The 22,627-nt window shown below is 39.3% G+C and overlaps 1 protein-coding gene across 6 annotated transcripts; it reads right to left on the bottom strand.

The window, feature by feature from the left end:
• Positions 1 to 363: 363 nt before the first annotated feature.
• On the bottom strand, positions 364 to 21,923 carry LOC122315335 (protein arginine N-methyltransferase 1.5-like). Of its 6 annotated transcripts, XM_043131197.1 has the most exons (24): positions 21,428 to 21,566; positions 20,620 to 20,755; positions 20,178 to 20,295; positions 13,048 to 13,157; positions 12,307 to 12,396; positions 11,966 to 12,034; positions 10,893 to 10,972; positions 10,706 to 10,781; positions 10,532 to 10,618; positions 9,542 to 9,626; positions 9,168 to 9,259; positions 9,047 to 9,082; positions 8,336 to 8,404; positions 8,068 to 8,136; positions 7,909 to 7,962; positions 7,714 to 7,788; positions 7,283 to 7,375; positions 7,099 to 7,202; positions 6,799 to 6,847; positions 6,629 to 6,715; positions 6,307 to 6,412; positions 5,918 to 6,005; positions 5,487 to 5,580; positions 4,886 to 5,241 (listed from the first exon to the last, which is right to left on the bottom strand). In XM_043131197.1, the coding sequence occupies exons 2-24, from the start codon at positions 20,698 to 20,700 to the stop codon at positions 5,158 to 5,160; spliced, it is 1,896 nt and encodes a 631-aa protein (XP_042987131.1). In that variant the 5' UTR covers positions 20,701 to 20,755; positions 21,428 to 21,566; the 3' UTR covers positions 4,886 to 5,157. The 6 variants fall into 6 exon arrangements, with proteins under 6 accessions (XP_042987127.1, XP_042987130.1, XP_042987131.1 ...); XM_043131196.1 differs by lacking the exons at positions 4,886 to 5,241; positions 20,620 to 20,755 and adding an exon at positions 2,642 to 2,879 and having other exon boundaries at positions 21,428 to 21,923; XM_043131194.1 differs by lacking the exon at positions 20,620 to 20,755 and having other exon boundaries at positions 21,428 to 21,711.
• Positions 21,924 to 22,627: the final 704 nt, after the last annotated feature.

Raw genomic sequence — 22,627 nt, forward strand, 5'->3', positions numbered from 1 at the left:
TCAAATGTCAGATCAGGTGACTTTCTTATTACACAGAAAATAACTAGTTTTTTAACAGTACATAGTTGCCCCTATCGATGTTCGATACCATTTCACAACATTGTATCTGCTGCTGCTGCTGCTTGTTCACGGTTCTATTGTGTGGCATTATACGGAAGAGTCGAAGACATGAATTCACATAAAAAAGGTGTTACCGTTAGGATAATTAAAATCCAACTGAGATTTTTCAGTCCGTGGCGTATGGATATTTTTTGAGCAAAATTGAAATGGCTCCACTTCTACAGAAAATCCCTTCCGATGAGATAAATAGACGCTAATGCCATAGTTCTAATCATAAAACCAAAAGAACACGTGATAAGATCCTTATCAGAATCCTGCTAAATGATCAGATATATTAAGGTTTATATACTAAATGAGGTAAAATACCATTTCACATCATTACAATCCTTGCAAACTTGATCAAAGTGTACGAGAGGGGGTCGGAAAAGTAAGAAATAATCATAGTAAAAAGTTGGATATATTATCAAGTTTCAAACTTCTACATAGCCCATCGTCTGATACGTTGGAGTAGAGAATCTTCAACCTCCGTAAGCCCTCTGCACGTAGGATTCAGCATCTCTGACGACAGCTTATTTAAGCAACTTCGCTGTGACAAAGCACTGTAACAACACATCGAAATTCAGAAAACCACCAAAGACGACAATTGAAAACCGCAAAATTCAGTTGGAGACCCCCAGCCCAGCCCAGCCCTCTAACTTTGAGCTTTTACATAACAAAATTGTTCCAGCCATACGTGATCTTCAAGCTAAACGTGCATAAAATACCCAAAGTTCGCACAAGGTCTTCAAAAGACCTCTGAAGGTAAATTTCCTAAACTTTCTAACAAGCAATGCATGTAAATATATTTCAAGGGAGGATACTAAACTCACCAATGGCATTGCAACTCCAAGATAAATGGCAGTATTTATTCTCAGCGCCTGGCTCTGTCATCATCACGTCTGTCATCATACCTTTTTCTCTCGCTTGATCGCAAATCATCATATCTTGCTCTCTTGGAGTAATCCATACGTCTGTCCATCTCATGACTTCTATTTTCTTGCTCTTCTTCCTCTCCCCTTGCCTGCCTTCTACTTCCACCTCGCTGCTCTGCATTAGCCCTCTCATGCCTTGTATATTCATAATCTTCATCTCTTCTGTGCTTTCTCCCTCTATGCTCCTCTTCATATCTGCTTTGTCTTCCCCTTCCACCAAGCTCCTCATGCTCCCGGTCATCCTTTCTACTGATGCGTTGGGGTTCATCATCCTTGCTATAACTTCTGCCACCCTGTTCAACAGTTTCACTATCATGCTGTCTCACATATCTAAGCCTTGTGTCCCTCTTATGATCATCCTTGCTCAAGTGTTCTCTGGTATTCAAATCATACCCGATTTTAGAGTCCTTCCATTGCTCCCCAAAGTGCTCTGCCTCTTTCACATAATAGCGACTTGATAACTTTGAGTCAGGCTGCCCATCTTCTTTTCCATCATCAAGATTCCTCTTCCCCTTCATTACTTCTTGACTCCTGTATCTGGATCTATCCATAGTATCTCTCCTTGACCTGTACAGACGATTATCAATGTCATCAATTGGAGAAACTGCTGCCTCTTCAACTGTTTTATGTTTCCCTGCAGTTGTATTAGCATTTCTCCTATCATAACTGACACCATAGTCCTCATCAGTATTTAGCCTCCTAATCCCACCCTTCTTTATTTGTTCGTCTGTGCCAGTACCAAAATCATCATCGTCAGAGTCATGCCTCCGACTTCTCAGACTTTTATCTGTTATTTCCCTTTTATGTTTTCTTGCTCTTTCAGAATCATATTCATCAACCACATCATTCCTGCTGCTTCTTTTCCCATGTCTACCATTGCTGCTTTTTTTGAGATCTTCCACATCAGAGTCACCTCCCTCTTTCCATCGGCCTCTACTAAGCTGATTATTCTCTTTCTCCAGTTGAATTCTTCTCTCTTCTACTTCACTATTGGTATCATCAGTTTCATCCTCTGAGTCATGTCTTCCACTAATTCGTATTTGCTGATTCCCATTCTGACCTCGCCGCTTAGATGCGCCTTCATCAAAATCAGAATCATCAGCAGAACCATGCCTCCAACTTGACTTCTTGTACTTGGCCTGTTTTTCGGAACTTTCTTGGCCAATGCCATCCTCATCAGTAGCAGAATCAGAATCAGAATCATCACTATCATCCTTTCTGTTCTTCCTGTGCTTCTTTGAGGTCTTGTGCTTCTTGCCAACATATCTATCAGAATCAGAATCATCACTGTCGTGCACCCTACTTTTCTTGTTATTCTTAGTCTTGCGCACATCAGCATTCTCACCAGAATATGTGGCAGAATCTGAATCATCACTGTTATGCACCCTGCTTTTCTTGTGCTTCTTTGAAGGCTTGTGCTTCTTATCAACAGCAATGTCAGAATCACTTTCATGATCACTCCGCCTATTACTTCTGTGGCGCTTCGCTTGAAGACCTTTTGCATGTTTCCCACTGCTATCTGTATCAGAAGAATCAGTCTCATGCCTTCTCCTTTTACTTTCTTCCTTCTTGTGGCGCCCAGATTCTTTAACACCCTTTTTCTTATAATCTTTTTCAACTTTCTGATCTTCCTCCATATTTTTCTTCGACCTGAACTCTCTGTCTAGAAAAGCATGTTCACGCTTGATATTGTCACTAGGAACATTTTTTCGGCCATCTCTTGCATCATCATTCCCTTCAATATTGTGTTCATCGAGTTCCGGTGCAGAAATCCCAAAAGCAGCTCTTAATGTTTCCAGCTGCTTCTCTTTTCTAGCAGCAATTTGGTGGGTCTGTGTCTCTGAAAGCCTGGTAAAAATGAAAGCACAAAACTCTCAAAGAATGTCCATCATTGAAAGCTTGAAAAATAAACCTACTAAAAATCATGGTGGTAGGTATAGCTGGAACTACTTTTCAAGGCATTCTTCTTTTATTTTGCGTGATTTTATTTACAGGACAGAATAATTCTTCCTTGAAGCTTACAATAAATTCTTCTTCTAAGAAAAAAACCTATTTCAGAATTTTTTTTTTTTTAAATTTATACACAGTTTTTTTAAATTTATACACAGTTACATGTAGCCTCACACGCCAAACCTTGTCTCCTGGCACACATACCTGCCATTTCAGATCTAAATAGATGAATAGCAAGCACAAAAGAAAGGGCCTATCGTAATATACCTGTGTTAATATAACAAGCTCTCAAGTCTGCTCCATTTGAAAATCCATTAAAGAAATAATCATAGATATACAGACGTAAACACATAAAAATGAGATAAATAAATGAAAGTTATTCGAAAGAGAACTAGTAGACGTAGTTAGAAGTCAGAAACATAAATTCCCCACTGAACCCCAGCTCTGGATAAGAAATAAGCCTTCATTCATTACACCTTGATGCCAAGAGGGCAAAACAGCTTATTCCAATAGCACGAGTGTTACATCGTACCACACTAATCTTATTAGTCCATTATTTACCGTTAATATATCAGGAAAACGCATACCAGTATCAGCCATAAAACCAGCATTTAAAAAAAAAAAAAATTAAAACTATTAGTACACAAGCAGCTGCGGGATATAAGAAGGTGAAAAAACAAATCGCTTCAACTTTCTAAACTTGAAAAACTGAAAAGAGTGAAATTACTTATTATTAACCACATCAATAGCGGTCGGCCCATCTTGGGAGGTGGCTGCAGCGCCTTCCAGAGTCTTCCGGGCATCATCAAGCTTCTCTGCAATCTCAGCGTCAGTGTAACCTTGATCTATAAGTGTATCCTGGAGTACGACAAGCTTGATCTCGATCTGACGCTTGCGATCATGCTCAAGAATGTCCTTGTTTGGCTTCCTGGTAATACCAGCCGTGCCCTGGTTTGCCTCAAATCCCTTGGTGGTTTCGGCGATCCTCCCAGTCTTTGACTTGATTAAGAATCTGTTGCCCTGTATGTATCCATTGGTCCCCGACCCTCTTGGGGTTTGTAACCCTATTCCGTTGTACATCTCGGCCCCTCTTAGTCCAAGCAATCAAAAACGAAGTTAGATCCAAGTTTGAAATGATGATGGACACAGGGAGGTAGGGAGAGAAAACCGGACAGAGAGGGAGAGACCGAGGAGAGAGAGAGAGGGACGGACGGGGTACTTACCAGAGACAGACCACGAACGGGAGGCTACGGCGCTGGGTAACTCGCGGGGTGCGCAACGCAGAGGAGAGAAAAAGAGGGGTTGCCGGAGAGAGGAGAGAGGGCGCGAGGGATAGAACCAGAGCGCTGGGCAGGGGGATAGAGAGGGAGAGGCGTCGGCAGGAGCATGGAAGGGGAAAAACTGAAACCTCAAGCGCTGGCACTTTTTTTCTCCCTTTAATAACCAGGGGGATGGGTTTCGGGCCTACTGGGCCGGATATTACACAGAAATTTCGAAAGTCTTAACCCCTATCTTACTAATAAAGGAATAAAAATGATAGATGAATGATATTTTTAACAAAATAACTTAGAAGTAACGTGATTATGTATAAAAATGATTGTTATCACTTCTAAAAAAATTGAGCTTTTGAAATCACAAAGCATCTTTAAATAATAAATAATTTGTAATCTCAAATGATCTGTAAATCATAATAAAATAATTAATAATAATTAACTGTTTGTAAATAATAATGAAGTATTCAATTCTTGTTTTAAAGAAAAAGGTAAACCGCTGTCGATTATTTCCCAATACTTCCTCAATACTCTCAACGCTAATTGATTGGCAAACTTCGCATTTATTATATATGTTGAATATTATCAATAAATATACGTGTGAATAGATTTTTATAAAAAGAAACACGATAATTGTAGAAAAAGAATAGTAAACATGGTGACTTATGTATTTTCCATTACCAACGATTGAGATTATGGATTCAAGATCAAAAGCACCCTAAATAGGGCGACCTCCAGAGGATTGTTAATTTGTTACATCAACAAGGTCCGAGGCACAGTAACCACACGACAATGCATATATCTTCACACATGACAATATCATCTCCTCCCTATAGCGAACCTTGGAACGGCGTCTTCTCGAACATGCCATGGTTCAAATATCATCCAAAAATAAAAAAAAATCTTTATAGGCCGACCCAGTATGAACGTCCATTGCTGTTGTGAATGGGCGAGGGGCAGGGAGATGCAACACACCATTCATACCAAACCTGCCCCATGCCACAAAAACCAAAACAAAGTTCCCATCATCAGAAATTATCCCAACTTTTATGCTCAAACACTGGCATTGTTCTTTGGACGACAGTTTGAAAGCAGCTATCCTTAAAATTTAACTATGCATGACAATGAAAGTTGCATTCTTAGTTGTCATGATTAACTCATTACTCCACTGATGTTATGTCTAGGAATAAAAAAAATTAACGAAGCCTAGACAGTAAATGTAAGAAAAGTGCACCTTGGTAGGACCGCAACAACGCCAAAAATGTACTTCTAGAGCTGAACCAGGATGCACAATTACTGGTGTCCTCAGCGGGAAAAATATAGCAAACCTGAATAACATAAGTTCACAAACAGGAGGTAATTCAGAAGTGCCGCCTCATTTTCTTCAGCATGTATAGTCCGTATTCCGTGTAAACTATGTGCAAAAATTTATTTTCTTTTTATTTTGTTGAGTAAAACCATGGCCAATATTTCACATTAATAATTGAGCTCCCCAGCACATCGTACAGCCCAGGAAAAAAAAAAAAAATCAGGACTCCACTTGATAACAGAAGAGAAGGGGGGGGGGGGGGGGGGGGGGGTGGGTACTTGAATTATATGTTATTGATTGAAAAAATGTGAAAAAGTACCCCACAAGTAAAAGGAAAATAGAATCAAGAACCATACCAGCTAAACATGTTTGGTGTTGCTGTTGATGGTTCAATGCCGAGATATACATCTTTATATAATGTTGCATCAAAATAGCCAGCAAATCCTGTAAATTAAGGTGCATGAAAGAGGTCAATCTGAAAACTTCTTTGGAAAATGAAGATAAAAATTCTTCTCCAACATCATGAGTGCCATTAGGGGTTGCCATATTAAAAATAAATAAATCAAAAGAAATATAAAATGGCAGATTGCATGCAAAATACCCCTAAGGTCCTGGATTAGGTGGTAAAAAGGGTCTTGTGGTGGACTCCCACAAGTTTGTGATAAAACCAAGTTCATGGCGATATGATTCATCTGGACATTTTATCTTCAGATACAGAAGACAGACAAACCAAGCCATCACATACCATGCACCATGGCAGATCCAGTATCACTGGGTATCTCAAAGCGAAGCTTCTTGTGACGCTGATTGCTCCCCTTAGATGATTTGTTTGGATGAGTAAATGTAAAGACCTATGCAAGTGGAAAAAAGTTACTGAAACCATGGAGAAGAAAAGACCAGCAGCACATAAAATGACAGTTGTTTGAAAATGTATAAAGAATGTATCAATCTAAAGTAAAAAAAAAAAAAAACATATTTCGGTGAGCTCCCTCAAATTTAGCAGAAAAGATGGGCCAAAAAATGTTTGCACACTAGGGTTAGTATGTGCATAAAAAATAAATACTCACAGGTTGTGAAGCCGCAAGCCTAACTACATTGTGCAGTTTGACAACATAAGCAGTTTCAAAGTGCACAAGATCTTTATGTGACTTAACCTGCCACATAACCACAAAAGTTTAATTAAATACTTGAATCAGTAAATAGTGGAAATTTTAGACCACAAGGACAAGCGGCATACATCATTGTACAGCTTTGAAGCTGTCACCGGTTGAACGAAACTTGTGTACCTGAAAAGGGCCTATTATAATTTCATAAAAAAAGAAGCATATGATATTAAAATAAAAACATTGCAACAACAAAAATTTGTCTTGCCAGCTGTATGGCATAAGTTTATCTATCATCATACGTACGTCAACCATTAAGCAAAGCAAGCACATAGCCCGTTCAGATTTTCCTCGGGACAATAAATTCATAAAATATAACACTCATATATTTCTTCATGAGTATGAAAATACTCTACTTTAGAGAATATACTTACGAAGATGGTATTGAAATCCCGTCGTCCTTTAAAAACCTCTGGGCTCCATCAAGGCACTCAGGAGAAAGCTCATTGTCACCAAAAGAACCTAGGAGTTCACTAACCTAAGAACCAACATAAGGCAAAGAAAAATAAGCAGGCATCAAAGGAAATAAAAAATAGATTCAAGGTAATATGCCCTTACCAAAATGTCAGCTTTCTCAGAAGCATCCCAGTGACGCATATCACTAGAAATTATGGTAACAGTGTCTTCCCAGCCCTCTAGTTTGACTAAGCTCTGTTCCAAGAAATATAAGATTGATAGTAAAAAGGGCACCAAGGCATACAGAACGATGCACTTGACCAATACACTAAAAAATGTCGAGCGAAAGCAATTTTCAAAAGATAACTTTAGGAAAAGAAAACTGCAATATCCTACATAATCAATATTCATGTATGTGAATATAAGCCCACCTTGTAATTAAATGATTAAAGTAACTCAAGAATAACAAAGCATCAGTCTAGATGACTTCAGCAGTTTATAAACCAATATGATAATTGTTCACACATTCCCAGCATGTTATCTACATTGCGGCAAAGTAGCAAAGCTTGCAATACAAAATATAATTAACTCACATGTAGTGTAACAATTGCATTTGGATTTTTCTCCACAGCGTAAATTTTAAGCTTGCGGCCAGTTTCTTCAGCAGCCTATGTATGAAGAGGAAAAAAAATAGAATACAACATGAAAAAAGAGATCTCACCATGTAGCATGCAGTCTAAAGACGTGACATAGCCACAATTGAATAAGCGGAAGTTATATGAATGTACCTGCAATGATGCCCTGACAAGAGGTCCTCGCCCTGCTCCTACAACCATCAATACCTAGGAATACAAGAAAAAAATTGATGCAATGGATGCCAGATACCAACTGCATTATATTTGTTTATTAAAATCAATGAAATCATGAAAAGATGGTGGGTTGCTTACAATGGTTAGTGTTGATGCTTTTTCTTCAGGAACTCTATCTTGCAAAGCTTTACAAATTGCCCTTTGGTACTACAAGTAGTAAGCGCACGACGTATTAATTCAAACAAAAATATCACTAGTTTCCACTGTCGTAATCATGGCATACTGCCTTTTAATAATAACCATAATCTGTCCACTTACTACTGACATGAATTATTGCCTAACAGGACTGCCAACAACAGCAACATTTAAAGATAAACTTGTCTAAAATAGAACTCACAAAATATACCTGAATGTATTTCACTGCATCTTTCTCAAATGTCTCGTAGGTTTGAGCCTCAAGGTTATCCATGAGAGGCTGCATATAAATAACAGAAAACATCAAGCTTGTATTAACCACTATGAATGGGTTAAAATTACCACACATGAATGACAACGTAGGATTAACTATTCCTACAAGGAGGAAACCTTTTTTTTTTTTTTTTTCATAAGTACTACTTTATTCAAATTGAAGAAGAGATTCAAATCATCAGCAGGGGAAGTATACAAGGCATACACCTAAACAGAAAAAGGTGGAAGAAGAAGAAAATCCTCAAACAAGGTATTACACCTAAAACATAAGCAGCCACCCAAAGATAAAAGGGTTTTGAGGAAAAAAGTCTTAAGCTCTTTCACAAGTTCGTCGCAATATTCAAACCTATAGTCATTTCTTTCTACTCTAAATAGACTGCATTGGGCAAGATGGACCAATTTCCTAAAACTTCACAACGATGGGTACCAAACTGCCCTTTCCAACTCGCCAGGAGATCCTCCACTATTCGAGGCATGGCCTAATGTACTCCAAATAGAGTAAAGATGTAAGTCAAGAGAGCACTACCTAACTCACAATGCAGCAACAGATTATCAATTACCTTTACACAAACAAGCACTAAACTTGTGTGATAGAGAATACTGCACAAAAGGAAATACAAGAGAATGGCACTAGGCAGAGAAAACTTACTTGCAAGGGTGACTGTAAAAAGTCCCTGTATCCTAGCTAGAGTACAAATTAAGAAGTCAAAAGAAAATAACGGGAGACTTAATCAGGAGCTGCAGAGAGAGAGAGAGAGAGAACAAGCTACCTCAAATCTTTCTTGCTCAGGAAGTGGATCCATTTTTTGATAAAGATAACCAATGTAGTCCAAGTATGGCCTCAGTGGATGTCTCTGTACAGCTGAATAGCAAGAACACTTAGAAACCGTATGACATATATGATCTACAGGCAATCATGGATAGAAACAATAAAAGATATAAGAACAAGATAACCACAATGACACATTAAGTCATAACTACTACTAATAACAGTAGTCAATCATTAGCATCTTATAAAGAGAACAAGGAAGATATCAATTGTTCAACTGAACCATTTCTATTTCAATCTCCAAGAAATAATTACTAAAACAATTGCCAACAGAATTCAGCACTATGCAGTTATCGACCAGAAGTAGGGACTCACCATCAAAATTTCTATCATTATGATCAGCAGCTAAATCTGTACTACCCTTTGGAAGACCGTTTACTGGTTTTCCTGAAACAACTATCTAAGAAAGAGATTTTCAACGACAATGATTGGTAAAATTTGAATGATGAGAAGTAAATTCAGATTTAAGACAAACTGCCAAATCAGACAACTACTCTAAATATATATATACAACTGCATAAGATTTTAAGTACTTCAATGCAATGACTGAATTTCAAATAACAAGAGGGCCATTTACATAGTGATTGTTCCCATGCAACACCTATGGTGTATGTAATATCAACTTCTACATTTAAAACCATGATGACAAAATCAAAAGAGATACTGGGGTGATTAAGACTTTTTGAAATAAAAATCAAACAGAAGGGCCACCTATGCTCCGCCACCCATTCCAAGTTTAGGAACCTCGGTAATAGTATCCTGATCAAACAGCTGATGAAGGGGATTAGCGAAACAGAGCCTTTCTTTCTTTTCAGGTTTCAAAGTGACAACCGCCCTCACCGTATGTCTTGAACTGGCCACATTCTCTGAGTTGTACTTTCTCTTGCTTCAGTTTGAATCACGCCTCGAGCAAGCAAACCAGCAATCACAGACGCAGGTTCATTCCAATTAATGCCAGTAAATTCCACAGAAGGTACTTAGAAGCCAAATATGAGCATAATGGCTTTTTACTTTTCCTTTGGAAATTTCCATAGCCATTTCATAAGAAGGGCTGGCTTGGTTGAAGTCAGCCTCCTTCGTTTAGGGGATTGAAAAAAAAAAATTTATACATAGGGGATTGAAAAAATATAGAACATTAAAAAAGAAAAAAACAAATATGCCGAGTTGCAATGTGATCAGTCTCACCTAAAAAGGAAATGTAAAAAAATAAAACTTAACGAGATTTTTTTGAGATTCAAAAGTTGCTTAGAGCATTGGACTAAGGATTCTTCACAGGAAAATAAGTTTGAACCATGTTCTAGATACCTGTATAGAATGGTTGAAAAACCCTGCAACTAGATTCTGATGGCGCTTAGATAAACAAGGATAGCCGCGTGCATTCGTTAGAAAAGACTGGCAATGCAACAACATCACATATGTGAAGTAACAAGCAGTATGCGTAATCTTTTAAAGACTTAAAAATAAGACTTACAGACATACATCAGTATCCATAATAGCTGCTCTAACAGACTCTCCAAACCAGCGTCCGAGTGAGTTTGCCGGAGGTATTGAACTCCTAATGAACAGCATGCATAATTAGTCGAGGATAATAAAGCTGTATTCTGGTGCAAAATCACGTGAAAAGTAGGCTTATAGAAATACCACAAATCATAGGCTTTTAACTCACAAGATGTCAAGGGCAATTGATAACTGACTGTGATGTTCACAAAGCATACGAAATGAATTCCACAACTCCCATGAATCAACCTGTGGCAGAAACAGAAGTTAATAAAATATAATCAGCATCTTAAATGCATGGCTTGGAAATTTCTAATACCTTCAGGCCTTAGAATGTTTCTAAATTAAAAAGCCCGTTCTTAAGTAAGTCAATCATCATTCTTGTGGTTGTTTTTAACTTTTTCACCATTTGCCCATGGCCAATAAAATCTTCGAAAAGGGTACTAAAATTAGCCCCATATCTAGGAATATTAAAAAAAGGCAATATAGTTAAGGTAGAATCAACCATTAAAACAAATAATGGTTAAAAACACAAAAACAGCCTGAAGTTCATGCAGAGGCCATTGCATAAAGTAAAAGTTTAACTATGTAACACCCCAATTGAAGGCCTAAGACACATGGTCTATACTCCAAAAGGACTAGTCAATAATACAATTTGAGCCACATTGGAACATTATAAAGAGCAGAAACTTCCCCTTTCCAAGCAATGTGGGATCCCATACATTTGTAACGCTCCAATGGAAAGCCCAAGCCACATGGCCTATACTCCAAAAGAACTAGTCAATAATACAATTGGAGCCTCATTGGAACATTATAAAGAGAAAGAACTTCATGGGATCTCATACACCACCTACTCTTATCACTTATCAGAATGGGGTATCACAAGGTACTGTGTGCAGTCCAAACACACCAACATATGCACAAAGCAAGTTATCACCAAATAGGTACTAAATATAACCTCATAACTCTGATAAGAGTAAGAATATTAAAAAAGAATGCAAGATATATGAGGTAAAATCAGCCACACAAACCAAAAAATGGTTGGAAAGGGAAAAGGCCTTAAGTTCATGCAGACGACATTGCAGACTAAAAATTTTAGCTACTGTACCCAGTTCCAAACACAACAACATAAGCACAAAACAAGCTCTCCACCAAAGCCAACTCTCTTCATTTCAAAACAAAAACAATGAGAAATAGAACATGCCACAAATTTACAGTCATGGTTTGGAGGGGACTACTCACCGGATGAATAGAGTTGACATCCATTGAGTCGTTGTCATCAGTCTTCAACAAAGGAATCCTTAGCCACAACTTCAAAATGGAAGTAATAAGAACAGAGAAATGATGGTATACGAATAAAATTTTGTTGATAAAGAAGATAATTTCATTAATGAGCAAAAAGGCACCATCTACGTACACAAGGTGTATACAATAGATACGCCTAGTAAGTGAGAGTAAAAAGTTATCAACTATATATAAATTAAACATATATATAAATTTGGATTAAGAATGTGTGCATGTGTGCGTGTGTGTGTGTGTATGTATAAATATGTGTATGTATGTATAGGGATTAAGAGTGGCACCTTCATATTGTTCAGGCCCAGTAATATCTGATTTACACACCTAGCATAATTAGCACAAGATGTCCCCTTGGGAGCAGGAAGAAGGCATGCCTGAAGGATATAAGTGGGCATTGAAAAACATAAGCCTTCAATCACAGAAGTGTATATATACACATATACATATGTGTGCGTAGATATTATGTTTACGTGATTGTGTGTGTACACACAATTTTATATATAGAGAAAGAAACATATCATACGAACCACCCGTCAAAGTATGAAACCATAATACATAATGCAATGACCCTATTTATTCATGCCTTAGACACATTCAATTATATTAAATATTAGACCATGTAAATAAATTATCGGTCTCATCAACCAGCCTCAGTACTTGATTCTGGTCCCATGTCTATGAGTTTGCAAACACATCTACTTCCTCAAATTCACAGTTTCTTGCCAAAGCTAATAGTTCAGGACCCAAGTAATGTGTTCATATATCTCTTATATACATTCACTTTCCCCATATTACAGACCTACAACTTCAGGCCACAATTCAGGTAGGGAAAACCTTCAATATGTTATTCAATTGAGGTGGGGCATTTAATGAAAGTACGAAAGTTAGGTGGCCCTTCGTAAGTATACTGTAAATAGATACCTAGGTGAGCAAGATAGTTTGTACAAAAAAGGCACAGTTCTCGAGTCGATCATACACATTGGAGTGCATCGATAATTTCAAAAAACTATCAACATCATGCAAACCTGAAGGGAGAGGTGAGAAGCCCAAGCTATTTCTTGCTTCAGAGTGATTTCGGAATCCATTCGAAGGATCTCGTCCTCTGAGTCCAAATCAATCCATGGGCTAACTTTTCCTGCATAGGATTAGAGCCTACTTTTTGAAGGAGTTCCAAGGTTTAAAAGCCAAATCGATGCAATAAGACAAAACAAATTACAATAATGAAAGTATATTACTTAACTCTCTTAAAAGGTCCATTAGTTCACTGAAAATACTTGATCAAGGCATAAATACATAGAGCTCAGACCAGAAGGCATTTAGCACACAATAACCAGTAAAACACCATTAGATGACAGCAGAGAGCCGAATAATTAATTCAACATTCATTTTGATAAGTAATTCAAAAGCATTCTTAACAAGGTCTCACCATATTTCACAGTTAATAATGGCCCAGATCATAAAATTGCACAGTGAGCCTTTTCATCACAATAGATAAAAGTAACAAATTGACTAATCAAACTGAACTTTTGTTGTTGATAATGAAGGTTTATATATTTTCCACTGATCATTTTTTTTTAATAGGTAAAAAGTTTATTGATCCACGTAAATAGGCAAAGCCCAAGTACACAAGAAGTATACATAGAAGAGCCTAGATACCAAATTACGTGCTACTGATAGTAGCGTACAAAACATTAAGACTCGTTCCATTCCATACAATAGAAGAAGCCCAAAGCAACAAAGTACGGAAAAAAAAATCCCTAAAGCTGTCCGGAGAGCGTTCCCTATCCTCAAAACATCAACCATTTCTTTCGGTCTATGTGCACCACATTAAACATAAGGGTACCATCTTCCATACAGCAGCGATTTGGCGATTGTCCCGAATCCCTCGCCAACAAGACAAAAGATCTCTCACCCTTTTAGGTATGACCCATGTAATACCAAGCCTCAAGAAGATCGCATCCACAATACCTAAACTACTTCACAATGAAGAAGAAGGCGATCCGCTGATTCGCCATTGCATTTACACATATAGCACCAATCCATTATGTAGAGTCTACACTTTCTTAACTTGTCAATTGTTAAGATCTTACGGTGAGCGGCCATCCAACCAAAGAAAGCAACTTTGAGGGGAACATTGCTCCTCCAAATGCTCTTCCAAAGGAAGTCATTGAAGGAGTAGGTCGACAAAGCTTTGTGATAAGAATGAACTGAAAATTTCTTGTTCCCTGTGCCGATCCAGAGTAATCTGTCCTCCCTTCCTCCCCTTAGCTTCAGCACATATAACACATGGAAAAAATCAGTAATGTCTCCCATCTCCCAATCCTATACAGCTCTAGTGAATCTCACTGACCAAGTAATGGAATCAGTATTATTGCGCATATTATTAGCCACTGAGGACCCTTGATCCAACGCAATCCTATAAAGAGATGGGAAAGCGTTTTTCAAGGCCACGTCCCCGCACCAAATATCATGCCAAAACTTAATCTGTGTGCCCCTTCCCACCTCAAACCTACAATTGCCGAGAAAGTCATCCCAGCCCTTCCAGATAAGTTTCCATACTCCCACGCCATAAGCCCCTCTGACTTCATAAAAGCACCAACCTCCCCAGACACTTTCATATTTGGCCTCTAAAATATTTCTCCAAAGAGCATCTCTCTCAAGATGACAACGCCATAACCATTTGCCAATAAGTGCCTTGTTGAAAGTTCTCAAATTTCTTAGGCCCAAACTGCCGCAAGACAGTGGGGTGTATACTTTATCCCATTTGATCAAATGGAATTTCTTTATATCCTCTAGCCCTCCCCATAAAAAATCACGGAAGATCTTCTCCGGTCTATTCGACACCCCTGCAGGCACCGGAAATAATGAGAGAAAATACGTTGGGAGATTAGATAACATACTCTTAATAAGTGTGATTCTCCCACCCTTATACAAGTAAATTCTCTTCCATCCCGCCAGCTTGCCTTCAATTTTCTCAACAATCCCTTCTTACATTACCTTAGAATTATGAGGGGCTCCCAAATGAAGTCCGAGGTACTTCATTGGCAAGGATGTGACCTTGCATTCCAAGATAGCAGCCACCTCCCCTAAGTTGTTGACCGAGCCGACGGGGACTACTTTCGACTTAGACAAATTCACCTTGAGGCTAGAAGCAGATTCAAAGCAACGTAGAAGTGCTCTAAGGGAGCGAATCTGATTCAAATCCGGGTCACAAAAAATCAACATATCATCGACAAAGAGAAGATGGGAGATCGTCAAACTTCCATGGGTAGGAGCACCCACTGAGTACCCTGAGATAAAACCCCCATCCACCGCTCTGTCCATCATTCTACTTAGCACGTCCATGACAAGGATAAATAAGAGTGGGGATAGTGGATCCCCCTGTCACAAACCCCGAGAGCTGTTGAAGAAGCTTTCGAGAGTGCCGTTTACTAAGACAGAGAATCTGATTGTTGTGATACAATGTTTTATCTACTGACACCATCTTTCCCCAAAATTGTACCTGGCAAGGATATATAACAGGAAATATCAATTCACATGGTCAAATACCTTTTCCATGTCCAATTTACACAAGATACCTGAAATACCGGCTCTGATTCTGCTCTCCAAGCATTCATTAACAATGAGGACCGAGTCTAAAATTTGTCTTCCTTTTACAAAGGCATTTAGAGACTTCAAGATGATCTTCCCCATGACCTCATTTAGCCGCTTTGCTAAAACTTTAGAGATGATCTTGTAAGTTCCACTTACCAAGCTTATGGGATAGAAATCATTAACTTCCACCGACCTCGCCCTCTTGGGGATAAGGGCAATGAAATAGACATTAAGGCTCTTCTCAAATTTCATATAAGAGTAAAATTCAATAAAAATCTTCATAAGATCCTCCTTCACAATGTCCCAACAGGCGTGAAAAAAAACCATTGGAAAGCCATCAGGTCCGGGGGCTTTATCTTTGTTCATACTTTTTAGCACGCCAAACACCTTGCCTTCTTCAAAAGGCCTCTCCAACCAAACCCTGGAGTCAAAAACTAGACCATCAACCTTTGGTTGCCACAAGTATTGCTCAGTCAAAAGCTTATCATAAAAGTGAACAATGTGATCCTTAATAGTATCTCTATCCATTAATACTCTGCCCTCCTAATGAAGAACCTTTATGGCATTGTTTCTTCAATGAGAGTTTGCAACTCTATGAAAAAAACTTTGTGCACCTATCCCCTTCCTTCAACCAGAGAGCCCGTGATTTTTGCCTCCATGAGATTTCCTCCATGAGAGTGATTTTTTCCAGCTCAGTGACTACAGACATTTTTCATTCCTTATCATCAGCCGATAATGCCCCTTCAGCCTCTTGCTCGTCAAGCTGCCGCGATTCCAAAAAGAGTTTGTCCCGTTGTTCATTGATGTTTCCCAAAACTTCCAAGTTCCATTTTCTTAGATCATTCTTCAAGGCTTTGAGCTTCTCAGCTAAAACAAAGCTAGGAGTGCCTGTGAGCTGGTAAGAAGCCCACCACACTGACTTTCTCAATGAACCCATCCACCTTCAGCCACATGTTCTCAAACTTAAAACATCTCTTCCCCTCATGAAGGTCGTCATTGTCTAGTAGTATGGGAAAATGATCTGAGCAAAGCCGAGGTAGTCATTTTTGGCATAAAGAAGGGAAATGGGCCTCCCAGGAGGGAGAAACAATAACCTATCCAACCTCGACCCGTTAGACCAAGTGAAGTCTCCACCTGCTAGAGGGAGATCCACCAAATCTAGCTCAAATAAAAGGGCTGAGAAATCAGCCATAGCAATACTCGTGCTAGCAACCCCCAACCTCTTGCTCGGGAACCAAGTGATGTTGAAATCAACCCCGATACATCACGAGATCTCCCACCAACTACATAATCCCGCTAACTCATCCCAGAGCAGATTTCTACGGCTGTCATTGTTTGGTCCGTAAACGCCTGCGAATCCCCAACCAAAACCATCATCCACGTTCGTGAAAGAACATGCGATTGAAAATTCCCCTACGCATTCCTCTACAAATTTAACTGCTCTCTTATCCCACATAACCAGGATACCCCTTGAAGCAGCCTTTGAAGGTAGGGTGGTCCATCCTGCATAAGAGCAATTCCATAGACTTTTGATGATGTGCCCATCAATAAGCTGTAATTTCGTCTCCTGCATACAAATGACATTTGCCTTCCAATCTCGTAATAAATTATTAATTCTGAGGCGCTTGTTCGGGTAATTCAAACCACGAACATTCCAAGAAAGAATCTTGGGCTTCCTGGATCACCAAGATTCACTATATCCTTGTGTCGTCCCCTGTTCGCACTTCCTTCCCGTGCATCATAATTGATGGGAGCAAGTCTCTTAAGCTCCCTATCCTTCTTAACCTCAGATCTAGCGAGTAAAGGCTGTTTGTATTGCAATGAGTAGAGCTTGATGCTGGTCCTCATAGCCTTCCCAGTACATTCCCAGATAATGACTCATATTGTTAACCTTCTGAATGACCCAATCTGGCTGCGGGTCAGCCTAAGAAGCTGCTAGTGGCAAGGAACAGAGAGGGCTAGGCACATCACCCGCATCTAGCTCCTTGCATACTAACTGTAATTCTTCCCCATAACAGAAGTTGAGGAGCATCGGGGTGTTCCCCCATGGCTAGGCCTGAGGAAGACAAGCCAACTGTGGCAGGCAGGGAGGCTGGCAACCCTATTTGTGGCAACGGCGAGATGAAACTGGCCTGGGTGGTGGGGACATCCATCGCAGTTGCAGTAGGGACCTTTGCAGATTGAAATGGCTGAAGTAAGGCCTTCAAGAAAGCCCCACTTGAATCCGGCTGACCTAGGGCTACCGTTGGTGGGTTATGTGATGTCAGGACTAGAGGGGCCACCGGCAAGCTGCCTGCATCACCCACCACTGCGTAACAGTAACTTTCTGTGCTCCCCTCCCACGCCGGAATGTTTGTCGGTGACCATTGGCACGTTCTATGCCGGCTCGGAGGTTGCTGGAGTAACTACCGGCGGTGGAGGCTTCCCGTGTGAAGAGGCCTGCCTCTCCCTCTGAGGAGGCCTGTTTGGGGCCTATCGATCCGAGTGTGGGGGCCTGATTGAGTTGGGCCTTGGGCTAAAGGCCCGTGCGGGAGGCCTGTCTGAAGTGGGCTTTGGGCGAATGGCTCATTCAAGAGGCCTTAAGGCCCAATAAAAAGGGCTACTGGTGCCCAATGATGAGGCCTCAACTGGTGCCCGCAGTTGAGGGCTTACGGGCTTACTTCCGACGCCCGGCCCATCAGGCCCACTATCCCCATTTAACTATGCTTGTGAACATGCAGAGTGTGTTTTCTCTCCAACCTCAACACCAAGTCCCATCACCACACTTAATCCTTGGCCTACCTTTTGCATCAAATATGAAACTTCTTCAAGGACTCCAGAAAGTTGAGCTCTGACAGCCCAAAAAACACCTTCAACGTCTCCCAACTTTTTACCTCCATCAAAAGACCCCCCATTTCCACTGGGCATATACTTTTTTCTCCCATATCCACTGGACAAAACAAAGGCGTATGATGCTGGAGTTTTAGTTTCCTGCCCATGGCCAGAGCTCCTTCCCTTTCTATGAACACCTTCTGGTTGCTCCACCACTTGTTCCACCACCTTTTTTAGGTGGTAAGAAAACCCCTCCCAGCCGCTACCCTTAGTTCCTTCCGGAATGATCAATGAGCCCCTTCCCCTGCCATTGTTGAACTCCTCCAGCAGTAGATAACAACCCCTTGAGTTTCTATGATGTTGCAAAGTGAAGATCCCATTACCCATCCTCAACTCCTTGAAGAAAACTTCACGCGGGCAAGCATCAATTGCTTCTGCCACCATTCTAACCACCCATGAAGCAGTGGCACCATTAATGTGTATGAACATAGCCATACGCCAATTTCTCTCCGTAATACGAAAACTATTAGCATCCACCTTTGAGAACGAAAAGGTTTTTGACTCAACCGTAAAACGCCTAGTTTCCATTGATCATCAGTAAACCTAAGTGTATTATATATAGCCTAGTGAAAGAAAGAAATCATTTTTCTTTCTTCTTTTTCTAAGTAATGAAAGATTTTATTGATGACAATAATAGGCATAGCCCATGTACATAGGACATATACAAGAGAGGCGCCTATGATTGATTGACAGCTGCTACAGGAAATTCATGAACACTTAGACCATTAAGTCTTTTATCAAAAATATATATATAGGTAATCAACAAGTTTTATTCATAAAATAATAGGCATAGCCAAGTACACGAGACGTATACATGAGTAACTTAGACCGTTAAAATCTATTAAAACGGACCATTGAAGTAAAAGAAAGAAATTAAAGGGAGCGCAAAATCTATTGTAAAGATAATGCAAGAGAATCGAGGATCATTCCACAGTCTTCTGGAGTAGGGAGCACATACTCAAAAAATATCTAATAAATTTGATAACAGAATTTTGTACATCTTTTTCTTTTCTTTTTCTTTTCTTTTTTTATAAGTAAGAATCAAATTTTATTAAACTGAATGAAAATAGGCATAGCCTATGTACACAGGGAGTATACAGAAGAAACAGAATTGTGTACATCTTTCAAATGCATACAGTCCAAAACCTTTACTTGCTAGACAGAAGGTGGGCCAACCATGCATGTCTACTTAACACATTAACAACCCTCTCAATTTCTTGTAGTGGGGGTTTTGCAAGGGGTGAAAGATACGATACCATGACAGAAAACTATCTGGACCAAACATTTAAATTGTCTGTCTACTCCCCAACAAAAAGCACCAAAGCAAACAAAGTGCTCTCTCCAAACTGACCAATCCATGTTATTAATGCAAAATTCATGCTGGCACTGAGTAGAAAATCAGGGACAATGATACCCATACTTGAGTCCACTCCAATATATATTCCATCAATGGTCAATAATCTACCGAGTTCTCTCATTCAGTCAATGCCCTTCTATCCATCAAAATGAACAATTAAAACAGAAAACCAAGAACCTATATAGGCCGAACCTAGTCTAGCATATATCAAGTGGCAACTCAAAAATGTGATTAATCCAACAAACATTTTTCCAGAGGGAAAAAAGAATACAAATGTTAAACTGATCTTGAGATAAGACGGTAGATCTGCAAGTGGTCCAGAACATTTCATACCAACAACATGGCTACTCCATTGGGAAGGGCTCAAAACCAAGTCTGACCCAGCAAATGGCAGAACACCAGATCCACCACAGTCTTTTCCCATTAAGCTTGGCCGATAAGAAGGATCCATCTACACCATGATGCCATATAAATATGTAACTTGCATTGGGTGCTCAAATATGCAGGAAAATGTCTTTTATTACCAAGTCAAAATCAAATCTGACTTGCAGTAACTTTAACTTCACAATAGAGAGGAGTGTGGATGTGTGTGATCAAAATGCAACAGTAGGTAGTTGAAAGAGAAAAGGTGAAACCAAGAACACAGACCGATTGAAACAATTAACACAATGTCCAAGAACGTAGCCCTAACATAAATAATTAGGTTCCAAAGAAGCCAAAGAAAGACTATTTCACATACAAGAATGTAGTTGACAGCCATAACGTGAAACCAAACCTTTGTGTCACAGCTTAATGGCAGCCAACACACTACTGCTGTTGGTGAGCTTACTGACCATTCACATAAAACAGCAGCCATGAGGCAATATGTGATTGGCTAATTGGCCACCGGAAGCAAATAAGGCATCCAAGTTCTTGTCAAATAACCAAACATACACAACATCAGCATTACGAAGCTAACATGTAAGTGAAGTAGCATAAAGTGCCTCAATTAGTTCCCATCAAGAATCATAATTCGTGCCTCCAACACAAACCTTCTTCCTATCACTTGAATCAAGCAAGATGTACTTGCCATCACACACATTACTGACTACAATTTATCAAAAACCTGGCAGAAGTAAATATTCATATGAATGTAGCCAACAGCCCGAAAGTGAAACTCTATAATCCAGTAGCTACACCATCAAAGGCCATTAACAAATAATTTTTTTAGGTGAGCTTACTGACCATTCACACAAAATCTTCAGCTGTTGAGCTGCTATGTGAGTGGCTAATTGGCCACCATAAAATATATGCAAGTACACATGACGCGATCTACCTAGGTGCTAACTAGTCACTACATATATATCCATATTCACATCATATATAAGCTCCATGTACAAGGAGCTTACGAGTGCATAAGCTTACGCCGGAGTGGACAATGATGTTAGCCCGACTCTCAATTTTCCACTCCATTTGCGTGCAGATTGTGAGTTAATAAGCATAAATCAGATTGAAAAATGATTTACCATCGATTTTAAAATTCCTGCGAATATAAAAATGCACCAAGGCTAGAAACGATTGCGAACGAGAATAATAGTACGAACCAGAGGAGCCGCGACGAAATCGAAGCCACCAGAAGAAATGTTGTAAGCCAAAAGCTGAGGCATGTCATCATGAAACTCCGTCTCCACCCCGCAGTACCGAGACTCGCTCTTATCCCAATTCCTTTCCCCTAGCGGCATTTTCCCTCACCTTCAATCACACACAGACAGAGAGAGAAGTTTCTTTGGGTTCCTAGAGGAATGGTGAGGTATAAATGTAAAGGCCAAAAGCCGAGGGGGTTTTAGTAGGGTTTTTATGGAAACGTTCTTGCTCTGTATAAATAGGAACCGAGAACTAGGGTTTTGGGCAGGGCTGGTAGGCGGGTTTCACCCAACTGATACTGCAACCAGGTGGGTGGGGGTTCGACCCGGTTGGAAGCTCAGCCCAGTCCTTAAGCCCATTTAATGAACCCTAATTTGACGATGAACTGGAAGCCCAGCCCGATCCGTAAGTCCCAATTAGTCAACCCTAATTTGATGATGAACAACAACAACCAAAAAACCATTCTGCTTGCAATATCGCCTTCAAAAATTTTCTTTGATCGTTATATAAAATACTAGGATTATACCCTCATTTTTCATTTGAAAATTTCTATTATCAAACTGGTGTGTTAAAGTACTTACATGACATGATTTGATTAAAAAGATAAATTTTAAATATTAAATCTTATATTCAAATCTTATCAATTAAATAATATAGATGGTGTACAACGACTTAATAATAAAATAACTTTTCAAAATTTTAGATTGTTTGAAACAAACTTCTTATTTGTAATACATTATAAACAGAGTCGTCAATACACATATGCATATATGTATATATTTTTGAATTAATTTAAATTTATGGTACTCAAGATAAAATAGAGAAATGATATATATACAACCCTAGAGTGTGTATAAAAATAAATAAATTTGAAATCCATGTACAAAAATAAAATTAATGATTGCCCTCACTTTTTCCAAATGGAGTACACGTGATCTGCACACTCCAAAACTGTATATAATATTACTCGAAAAAATACGGTTGAGTAATTAGGAAACTTTAGTACTTTTCCTCTCACCCAGATTAAAAAGGTTTAGGATCCTTGAGATGGGGTATGAAATATGTGGATCAAATATTCTTTCATCGATCGTATAAACTTAGGCCTAGGAAAAGTACTGCACCACGGTCAGCCGAAAACCTTTGTTTTGAAGTCAAGAATC

This window comes from Carya illinoinensis, chromosome 7, assembly GCF_018687715.1.
Source record: "Carya illinoinensis cultivar Pawnee chromosome 7, C.illinoinensisPawnee_v1, whole genome shotgun sequence".
In the NCBI taxonomy this organism is placed as follows: domain Eukaryota; kingdom Viridiplantae; phylum Streptophyta; class Magnoliopsida; order Fagales; family Juglandaceae; genus Carya; species Carya illinoinensis.